Consider the following 11,694-nt stretch of genomic DNA (forward strand, 5'->3'; position numbering starts at 1 on the left):
ATCCTCCAGTCATTTGGTACAGAAGATGATTTAAATGATAGGTTACAGACGACAGTTAGTAAACCTGCAATTTTACATTTGAATTCCTTCAGAACTCTTTGGCGACTACCATCTGGTGCTGCTGACTTATTACTATTTAGTTTATTAATTTGTTCCAAAACCACCTCTAATGACACCTCAGTCTGGGACAGTTCCTCAGATCTGTCACCTAAAATGAATGGAATCTCCCTTACATCCTCAACCATGAAGACCAATGCAAAGAATTCATTTAGTTTCTCTGCAATAGCCTTATTGTCCTTGAGTGCTCCTTTAGTATCTTGATTGTCCAGTGGCCCCATTGGTTCTTTTGCAGGCTTCCTGCTTCTGTTGTATTTATTTTTTTTGTTTTGCTAATACTTTTTGAGTCTTTGGCTAGATGTACTTCAAATTCCTACTTATATTTTTACACTTCTTTTGCCAGAGTTTCTGTTTCTTTCTATTTTCCACAATAGGATCTAACTTCCACTTTTCAAACAATGACTTTTTGCCTCTCACTGCTTCTTTTATTTTGTTGTTTAGCCATGGTGGCTCTTTTTTGGCTCTCTTACCATTTTTTTTTTTTTAATTTGAGGTATACGTTTAAGCTGAGTCTCCATTATGGTGTCTTTTAAAAGTTTCCAAGCAGCTTCCAGGGATTTTTCTTCTGGTGCTGTACCTTTTAATTTCTGTTTAACTAACCTCCTCATTTTTGTGTAGTTCTCCTTTCTGAAATTAAATGATACATTGTTGGGCCACTGTGGTGTTTTCCCCATCACAGGGATGTTAAATTTTATTATATAATGGTCACTATTATCATGTGGTCCAGCTATATTCACGTCTTGGACCTGTTCCTGTGCTCCACTTAGGACTAAATCAAGAACTGCCTCTCCTCTGGTGGGTTCCAGGACCAGCTTCTCCAAGAATCAGTCACTGATGGTATCAAGAAACTTTCTCTCTGCATCCCATCCTGAGGTGACATGTACCCAGTCAATATTGGGATAGTTGAAATCCCCCATTATTATTGAGGTTTTTTTAATTATTATTTTAATAGCCTCACTAATCTCCTTGACCATTTCACAGTCACTATCACCATCCTGGTCAAGTGGACTGTAATATATCCCTACTGTTATATTCTTATTATTCTTATTATTCATTATTCAGGCCACTGATGGACCTACCCTCCTCAAACTTATCAAATGCTTTCTTTGAACCCGGTTATAGTTTTGACCAGCATCCCCTGGCAATGAGAATAGAATATTCTGTTTTTTTTTCCTTTTTTGGTCCATTCCCACACAGGGAATGGAGATGTATTTAAGTAACTAGAACTAGGAGCACTGAGATAGAATTAAGACAAGGAAAAATTAAGATAAACAGCAGGAACAGTTTCCTGACAGTGAGATCTGTAGGTATTGAACTTGCCTTCCAGAAAAACAAACTGGTGGAAGATCCGTCAACTGAGTCATTGAAAACTAGACTAGACAAGTCTTATGAAAATATACCAGAGGGAACAAGCGTGCACTGGCCAAGGGATATGGACAGGTGGGGAATGCTATCTCTTCATAGATTGCAAGGACAGAAAGGACAACTGTGAACATGTAGTCTGATCTCCTGTATAAGACAGGTCATAGAGCTAATTCCCTGAGTCAATTCCTATTGGACCCAAAGCAGATCTTTTAGAAAAAAGAGATTGCCTGGAGCACTGATCATAGCAGCATCTAGCCATAGTGTCTAAGAGCCAGCACCTAAAAGCCTTTTCCATCTTTGTCATAGCGAATAAGCAGCTGGGTTGAGATGCAGCATGGTCTAGCGGCTAAGGTACGGGACTGGAGATGCGAGCTCTATTCCTGACTCTTCCACTGACTTGCTCTGTGACCTTCAGCAAGTCATCGCACTGTGCCTCTGTTTCTCCTCCCACCTTGTCTCTGTCTTTGCTATTTCGGGGTCTCCGTCTCAGGTGGGGCTTCTAGCCATGACCGCAGTACAAAAATACGTCCGATTGTAAAGAAAAGACACCCCGCCACTGCTACAAGAAACAACGCTACAAAGACTACAGCCTACACTGATGAGAGACTCACTAACCAGCTCTGAAGCAGAACTTCTCTGACTAGCCCCCTTCTCCTGAGGCTTCCGGGGTTTTAATCCTGTTTTCTCCAGCTGGGGCTGGTTTTGCTAAATGGCAGCGCCTGCATCTCCAGCAGGGCTTGGCTAATGTGGCCCATTCAGGCGTTAGTAGTCCAGCAGCCACACTGATTTTTTTCACCCAGGTTTATGCATTTGCCTATTTGTCTTTCCTTTCCCTAGTTTTCTGGGACGGATCGAAAGGGGGAGATGGAATGCTGCACTGATTAACAAAGAAGAGAGGACACAAGGAAGAGTGTACTCCTCCCCATCACACTTTGGTCTTCTCACCCTCACGCCCCACAGAAAGCCAGAACAGGAAAGGGAACTGAATCTCAAAGTCGGGAAACAAACAAACCAGAAACCTCTCAACCAGTCTCCTGAGGAGACAGACCGCGCTGCCGCAACCCCTAACTCCAGTGATTCTGGGCAAGTTGCTGTCCTGGGACTGGAGCTGGTATTTGGAACAGAGGAACTGGATCCAATATTCAGTAACTCACTAGCACCCCTGTTTCCAAGGAATTGAATCAGCCCTCATGGGTTCTTCGCAGCTTCTTTACAGGGTGTCAAGGTTCCTCCCCCACTCTGAACTCTAGGGTACAGATGTGGGGACCTGCATGAAAAACCTCCTAAGCTTATCTTTACCAGCTTAGGTCAAAACTTCCCCAAGGTACAAAATATTACCCCCGTTATCCTTGGAATGGCCGCTACCACCACCAAACTAATACTGGTTACTGGGGAAGAGCTGTTTGGACGCGTCCTTCCCCCCAAAATACTTCCCAAAACCTTGCACCCTACTTCCTGGACAAGGTTTGGTAAAAAGCCTCACCAATTCGCCTAGGTGACTACAGACCCAGACCCTTGGATCTTAAGAACAATGAACAATCCTCCCAACACTTGCACTCCCCCTTTCCTGGGAAATGTTGGATAAAAAGCCTCACCAATTTGCATAGGTGACCACAGACCCAAACCCTTGGATCTGAGAACAATGAAAAAGCATTCAGTGTTTTACAAGAAGACTTTTAATAAAAAATAGAAGTAAATAGAAATAAAGAAATCCCCCCTGTAAAATCAGGATGGTAGATATCTTACAGGGTAATTAGATTCAAAACATAGAGAACCCCTCTAGGCAAAACCTTAAGTTACAAAAAAGATACACAGACAGAAATAGTTATTCTATTCAGCACAATTCTTTTCTCAGCCATTTAAAGAAATCATAATCTAACACATACCTAGCTAGATTACTTACTAAAAGTTCTAAGGCTCCATTCCTGTTCTGTCCCTGGCCAAGACGACTACAGACAGACACACAAACCCTTTGTTTCTCTCCCTCCTCCCAGCTTTTGAAAGTATCTTGTCTCCTCATTGGTCATTTTGGTCAGGTGCCAGCGAGGTTACCTTTAGCTTCTTAACCCTTTACAGGTGAGAGGAGCTTTCCCCTGGCCAGGAGGGATTTCAAAGGGGTTTACCCTTCCCTTTATATTTATGACACGCCCCCCAAATCTCAGCTAGGGTGAAACACTGGCTGGGATTTCTTCCTGGAGCTCTAGGAAAACAGAGTTAATAAGACACATGCATCTCTAAATATACTACCAAGTACATAAAGACTAACAATATTTTCCACATCTCAAGGACGATTTTAACCAGTTGATTCTGGGAAACTTTCACGGGAGAGTGCATCAGCCACTTTGTTAGAAGCTCCTGAGATGTGTTGGATGTCGAAATCAAAATCTTGGAGAGCTAAACTCCACCGAAGAAGTTTTCTGTTAGTTTCTTTGATGGTGTGAAGCCACTTTAGTGCAGCATGGTCGGTTTGCAGGTGGAAACGCCGTCCCCAAACATATGGGCGTAGCTTTTCCAGAGCGTAGACAATGGCATAACATTCTTTTTCAGTGACTGACCAGTTGCTTTCCCTCTCAGACAGTTTTTTGCTGAGAAACACTACAGGGTGGAATTCTTGATCAGGTCCTTTCTGCATTAAAACTGCTCCCACACCACGCTCGGATGCATCTGTGGTTACTAGGAACGGTTTGTCAAAGTCTGGGGTCCTTAGTACAGGGTCAGACATGAGTGTCGCTTTAAGCTTGTTAAAGGCCTTCTGACACCTTCCGGTCCACTGAACAGCATTTGGCTGTTTCTTTTTGGTTAGGTCTGTCAGTGGGGCAGCGATTTTGCTGTAGTGCGGTACAAATCGTCTGTAATAACCGGCCAAGCCTAAGAAGGATTGAACCTGTTTCTTTGACTTTGGGACAGGCCACTTTTGGATAGCATCCACTTTGGCCTGTAGGGGGCTGATAGTTCCTTGACCCACCTGGTGTCCAAGGTAAGTCACTCTGTTTAGGCCTATTTGACACTTCTTAGCCTTAACAGTTAGTCCTGCCTCCCTTATGCGCTCAAGGACTTTTTGTAGATGTTCCAGGTGGTCTGCCCAGGAATCCGAAAATATGGCCACATGGTCAAGGTAGGCGACTGCATATTCTCCTAATCCCGCTAGGAGACCATCTACAAGTCTTTGGAAAGTGGCGGGTGCATTTCGCAGCCCGAAAGGGAGTACATTAAATTCATACAGCCCGAGATGTGTGATGAAGGCTGACCTTTCCTTGGCAGATTCATCTAGCGGTACCTGCCAGTACCCCTTGGTTAAGTCCAAGGTAGAGATGAACTGGGCCCTTCCCAGTTTCTCTAATAGTTCATCTGTGCGTGGCATGGGATAGTTGTCTGGGCGAGTTACAGCATTTAGCTTACGGTAGTCCACGCAAAAACGTATTTCCCCATCTGGTTTGGGAACTAGAACCACTGGAGATGCCCATGCACTTTCAGAGGGGTGGATTATACCCATCTGTAACATATCCTGGATCTCCCGTTCTATAGCAGTTTTAGCTTGAGGAGACACCCGGTAAGGGTGGACCCTAATTGGGTGAGCATTACCTGTGTCAATGGAGTGGTATGCCCGTTCAGTCAGTCCTGGGGTGGCTGAGAACGTTGGCGCGTAGCTAGTGCACAGCTCCTGGATCTGCTGTCGCTGCATACGCCCAAGGGTCATGGAGAGGTTCACCTCTTCCACACCACCAGCACATTTCCCTTCGTAGTAAACACCTTCAGGCCACTCAGCGTCGTCTCCTCCCTGGGCTGTAAACTGACAAACCTTTAATTCTCTGGAATAAAAGGGCTTTAGAGAATTAATATGGTACACCTTAGGCTTTCGGTTGGAGGTGGGGAATGCTATGAGATAATTAACAGCTCCCAGGCGCTCCTGGACCACGAATGGCCCTTCCCACGATGCTTCCATTTTATGGGCCTGGAGCGCCTTTAAGACCATGACCTGGTCTCCTACTTTGAAGGAACGCTCTCTGGCATGTTTATCATACCAGGCTTTTTGCTCTTTTTGAGCATCCTGTAAGTTTTCTCTAGCAAGGGCTAAAGAGGTTCGGAGGGTGTTTTGTAGGTTGGTTACAAAGTCCAGAATGTTAGTTCCTGGAGAAGGTGTAAATCCCTCCCATTGCTGCTTCACCAACTGCAATGGCCCCTTAACCTCACGGCCATATACAAGTTCAAATGGGGAAAACCCTAAACTGGGATGTGGTACAGCTCTGTAGGCAAAGAGCAACTGCTGCAATACTAGGTCCCAATCATTGGAGTGCTCATTTACGAATTTACGTATCATGGCCCCCAAAGTTCCATTAAACTTCTCCACCATGCCATTTGTTTGATGATGGTAAGGAGTGGCAACCAAGTGATTTACCCCATGAGCTTCCCAAAGGTTTTTCATAGTTCCTGCCAGGAAATTAGTCCCTGCATCTGTGAGGATGTCGGAGGGCCAACCTACCCTGGCAAAAATGTCTGCTAGTGCCTGGCACACACTTTTAGCCCTGGTGTTGCTTAGAGCTACTGCTTCCGGCCATCGGGTGGCAAAATCCATGAAAGTCAGTATGTACTGCTTTCCTCTGGGTGTCTTTTTCGGAAAAGGACCCAGAATATCCACAGCTACTCGCTGAAATGGAACTTCAATGATGGGGAGTGGCTGGAGAGGAGCTTTGACCTGGTCTTGGGGTTTTCCCACTCTTTGGCACACCTCACAAGACTGGACATAGGTAGAAACATCCTTGCCCATTCCCTCCCAGTGGAATGACCCCCCCAAACGGTCTTTGGTCCTGTTCACCCCAGCATGGCCACTAGGGTGATCATGGGCTAAGCTCAAGAGCTTGGCCCGGTATTTAGTTGGAACTACCAACTGTCTCTGAGGATGCCAGTCTTCCTGGTGTCCCCCAGAAAGAGTTTCCTTGTATAAAAGTCCTCTTTCTACAACAAACCTGGATCGATTAGAAGAGCTGAGAGGCGGTGGGTTGCTCCGTGCCGCCGTCCAAGCTCTCTGGAGGCTTTCATCTGCTTCCTGTTCGGTCTGGAACTGTTCCCTTGATGCTGGAGACATCAGTTCCTCATGGGATTGTGGACCTAGGCTTGGTCCCTCTGGAAGCGATATAGGGGATGGAGCTGTTTCTGTTGACTGTGAACCGCTCTCCGCTGGTGCACTATGTTGGGATTCAGGCTCCGGCTGAGCCTCTTGTGTAGGGTTATCGGCTGCTGCCAGTTCAGGTTCGGTGGGGCCCTCTGGTGTTGAGGTTGCAAGTACTGGATTCAGTGCTGACACGGGGTCTGGTGTTGGTTGTTCGGCTGGTTCCGGTTCTGGGACTGGTTCCGTCTGGGTCTCTGGGACTGGATCCACTACTGCTGTTGCAGACATTGGCCTGGGGTCCAGGTCCATCACCTCTGACTGGGTCCTGATAGAAGTTTCCGGAACAGAGCTAGGCCTCACGGCTTGTTTAGCCTGGTTGCGGGTGACCATTCCCACCCTCTTGGCCTGCTTCACATGATTGGCCAAGTCTTCCCCCAACAGCATGGGGATGGGATAATCATCATAGACTGCAAAAGTCCACATTCCTGACCAGCCCTTGTACTGGACAGGCAACTTGGCTGTAGGCAAATTGAAAGAGTTGGACTTGAAGGGTTGAATCGTCACTTGGATCTCTGGGTTGATTAAATTGGGGTCCACTAAGGAAGCATGGATAGCTGACACTTGTGCTCCGGTGTCCCTCCACGCGGTGACCTTCTTCCCGCCCACACTCACAGTTTCCCTCCGCTCCAAGGGTATCTGGGAGGTATCTGGGCCTGTGGACCTCTGGTGTGATTCCGGTGCAATGAACTGTAATCTGTTGGGGTTCTTGGGGCAGTTGGCCTTTACATGCCCCAGCTCGTTACACTTAAAACATCGTCCAGCTGACGGGTCACTGGGACGAGGAGGGTTGCTGGAGAACGGGGTGGTGGGACGATAAGGGGTCTGGAGGGTTCTTTGGGAGGTAGGTGGGGCTTTGGGCGGCCCCCGGTAATAGGGTGTGGTCTGGGGTGGTCCCTTCTGGTCTCCGCTCCAACTGCGACCAGTTTTCTTCTTCTCTGCCACCTCCACCCATCTGGCTCCAATCTCTCCTGCCTCGATTACAGTTTTGGGTTTCCCATCTAGGATGTATCTTTCTATTTCCTCAGGAACACCCTCTAAGAATTGTTCCATTTGCATTAGGAAGGGCAAATTTACTGGAGAGTCAACACTTGCTCCTGATATCCAGGCATCCCAATGTTTCACAATGTGGTAGGCATGTCGGGTAAATGACATGTCTGGTTTCCACCTTAGGGCTCTGAACCTCCGACGAGACTGCTCGGGTGTTATCCCCATTCTGACTCTCGCCTTGGATTTAAACAGTTCATACTTGTTCATGTGTTCTTTAGGCATTTCAGCTGCCACCTCAGCTAAGGGTCCACTGAGCTGTGGCCTCAGCTCTACCATGTATTGGTCAGTAGAGATGTTGTACCCAAGGCAGGCCCTTTCGAAGTTTTCTAAGAAGGCCTCAGTATCATCACCTGCCTTGTAGGTGGGGAACTTTCTGGGATGGGAAGTGGTACCTGGAGAAGGATTGCTAGGGTTTGTTGGTATATTCTGCTGGGCCTTTATCCTCTCCACCTCCTCCACATGCTTCCTCTCTTTTTCCTTCTCCTCCTCCACATGCTTCCTTGCCTCCATTTCCCTCTTGTGGGCAGCCTCCTGTACCTCCTTCTCCAGCCGCATGAGTTCTATCTGTCTTTCATGTTCCCTTTGTTTTTCCTCAGCCTGAAATTTGGCTAATTCCAGCTGTAGTCGAGCTGAGGATTTGGTCATTCTAACCTCTCTGTTTTTAACTAACTTTACACCTGAGGTTTAGAAATAAACAAACAAAACTTGGCTGTAAAATTTTGCTGTGCTGGAATAGAATACCTATTCTCTGATAGTGATTGTCAGCCTACAGAAAAAGACAATTCCCTTGTCTCTGCTCTGGGCCCAAATTAAAGCAAAAAACCTCCAACTACTTGGAAACCTGCTTACCCAGCCCAACGAAGAAAAAAAAAAATTTCTTTTCAAACCTGTGCTCCTTGTAAAACAAAAAAAAAAAATCAAAATCCTAAAAAAAACCCTGCCACTTTTGTCTCCAGGCAAATGGGTAGAGCACACACCCCCTATTTACTTTTAGGAAGAAAAGAAAAAAAAAACAAACCTCTGGGTTGGAAGACTGTGAATTTCCCTGCAGGAGTTAAGTACCCTGCCTCCAGGCAAATGAAACCTGCAATTCACAAGATAATCCCCTTTTGTCTCTGCTTGGCCACAAAGCAGAGAGAAACCAAGCTGCTTTCAGTTTCAAAGCTGCCTTCTGGACTTCCTAAAAATTCCTTTTTAAAATCTGTATTTCTAGTTCAAAAAATCTCAACTGGATCTCAAAATGATTTCAGGTTAATCCCACCACTGTGCCACCATGTCAAGGTTCCTCCCCCACTCTGAACTCTAGGGTACAGATGTGGGGACCTGCATGAAAAACCTCCTAAGCTTATCTTTACCAGCTTAGGTCAAAACTTCCCCAAGGTACAAAATATTACCCCCGTTATCCTTGGAATGGCCGCTACCACCACCAAACTAATACTGGTTACTGGGGAAGAGCTGTTTGGACGCGTCCTTCCCCCCAAAATACTTCCCAAAACCTTGCACCCTACTTCCTGGACAAGGTTTGGTAAAAAGCCTCACCAATTCGCCTAGGTGACTACAGACCCAGACCCTTGGATCTTAAGAACAATGAACAATCCTCCCAACACTTGCACTCCCCCTTTCCTGGGAAATGTTGGATAAAAAGCCTCACCAATTTGCATAGGTGACCACAGACCCAAACCCTTGGATCTGAGAACAATGAAAAAGCATTCAGTGTTTTACAAGAAGACTTTTAATAAAAAATAGAAGTAAATAGAAATAAAGAAATCCCCCCTGTAAAATCAGGATGGTAGATATCTTACAGGGTAATTAGATTCAAAACATAGAGAACCCCTCTAGGCAAAACCTTAAGTTACAAAAAAGATACACAGACAGAAATAGTTATTCTATTCAGCACAATTCTTTTCTCAGCCATTTAAAGAAATCATAATCTAACACATACCTAGCTAGATTACTTACTAAAAGTTCTAAGGCTCCATTCCTGTTCTGTCCCTGGCCAAGACGACTACAGACAGACACACAAACCCTTTGTTTCTCTCCCTCCTCCCAGCTTTTGAAAGTATCTTGTCTCCTCATTGGTCATTTTGGTCAGGTGCCAGCGAGGTTACCTTTAGCTTCTTAACCCTTTACAGGTGAGAGGAGCTTTCCCCTGGCCAGGAGGGATTTCAAAGGGGTTTACCCTTCCCTTTATATTTATGACACAGGGTGAAAGCTCTCCCAGCCCAGGTAGGAGAAGAGCAACATGCTATGTCATGTCTGAACACCAGCACCCACTCCCACCCTGCCACCTTCCTCCTGGTCGGCATCCCAGGACTGCAGGAGGCCCAATACTGGATAGCCTTTTCTTTCTTCATCATGTATGTCATTGCCGTCCTGGGAAATGTCATTGTTCTCTTCATTATATACAATGATCTGAGCCTGCATGAGCCTATGTACCTCTTCCTGGCCATGCTGGCAGTCACTGACCTGGTCCTGTCCACATCCACCCTGCCCAAAATGCTGAGCATCTTCTGGCTGGGCTCCAGGGAGATCGGGTTCCATGCCTGCCTCACCCAGATGTTCTTTGTCCACACCTTCTTGTCAGTGGAGTCGGGCATACTCATGGTCATGGCCTTGGATCGGTATGTGGCAATCTGCTGCCCCCTCCGGCACTCCAGCATCCTGTCCGTCCCAGCCATAGTGACAATGGGGAGCCTGGTGCTGGCACGTGGGGTCCTTCTGGTGAGCCCCTTCTCCCTCCTTGTCCTCAGGCTGCCCTTCTGCCAGCGCTGCCTCATCTCCCACTCATACTGCGAGCACATGGCCGTGGTGAAGCTGGTGTGTGGGGATGCTACAGTCAGTGTCATTTACGGCCTGTTCGTGGCTTTTATGGTGGGGGGGGTTGACCTGTTTGTCATCACTGTGTCCTATGCTATGATCTTCCAGGCCGTACTGAGAGTCCCGTGCACAGATACGCGTCTCAAGGCCTTCAGCACCTGTACGTCCCACTTGTGTGTCATTCTGTCATTATACATCCCTGGCCTCTTCACGTTCCTCACCCACCGCTTTGGCCACAATGTCCCCGACTATGTCCACATCCTGGCGGCCAATCTCTACCTGCTGATGCCCCCCATGCTAAACCCTGTTGTGTATGGTGTGAAAAACAAACAGATCCGGGAAAGGGTTCTCCATATCTTCAATCAGAAAGGAATCGGAGCAGTGTGTGCCTGTCTAATTTAATCGAGGAATATAAAACATTCATCATCATGGCCTCTGACCCATTCATGATCTGCCATCACTCACAGTGGTATGTGATCATAGAGATGTCACTATGGACTCTGGGTAGGCTCCACTTTCTGTTCCTGCCCAAAGAAAGCATCTGGTCAGATCACCTCAGTAGTACCTCTGTAGTACTGGAATGTTATGGTAATAATGAGGCAGTATTAAATGTATTAATGTATGATATAATTATATGATTTGACCATATTCTGCCAGCCACCCTTTCTAAAAGGAGAAAGGAATGGCCTAGTGTGTCATTGGCAAAGATGAATCAGCCAGAATCATGTGTCTGAAGTTGATTTCAAGGCAGTAATAGACATTTAGGGTCACCACTTTGTTGTAGGTTTAAAATTAGCATTTTGAAATAAGTAAAATAATGCAATGATTGTTTTCTCCTGTGTTGCAATTTGATGCTCTTGTTCAAATGTTCTGTGGAAATCAATCCTGTTTTGTGTATGAATGAGGAATGTGTGTGTTAGAAGATAAGTGTTAAGACCATCACTGGACCAGATGTTCTAGGAAGAAAAACAAAACCAGACGTTAAGGTACCAGGAGATTGCAACACACCCCTATTGATATGTCAAGAAGAGCAGATTGTCTACTCTAAAAATAAGGCAAGCACCTATCAATCGGGACAAGATGGCTGTGATCAAACCCACCATGGGGTAACTCCCCGAGAGACTAATAAAAAAAATAAAATAAAGAATAAAAAATACAATTTAAGAAAACAAGCACTCGTC

At 46.1% G+C, this 11,694-nt stretch overlaps 1 protein-coding gene across 1 annotated transcript; it reads left to right on the forward strand.

The window, feature by feature from the left end:
• Positions 1-9,943: 9,943 nt before the first annotated feature.
• Positions 9,944-10,915, forward strand: LOC140903393 (olfactory receptor 52R1). Its single transcript, XM_073324679.2, has one exon. The coding sequence runs from the start codon at positions 9,944-9,946 to the stop codon at positions 10,913-10,915; it is 972 nt and encodes a 323-aa protein (XP_073180780.1).
• Positions 10,916-11,694: the final 779 nt, after the last annotated feature.

This window comes from Lepidochelys kempii, chromosome 1 (assembly GCF_965140285.1).
Source record: "Lepidochelys kempii isolate rLepKem1 chromosome 1, rLepKem1.hap1, whole genome shotgun sequence".
Taxonomy (NCBI): domain Eukaryota; kingdom Metazoa; phylum Chordata; order Testudines; family Cheloniidae; genus Lepidochelys; species Lepidochelys kempii.

Bases quoted from the DNA above. Each gene is read 5' to 3' on its own strand.
- LOC140903393 (XM_073324679.2), top strand. From the start codon at position 9,944: ATGTCATGTCTGAACACCAGCACCCACTCCCACCCTGCCACCTTCCTC.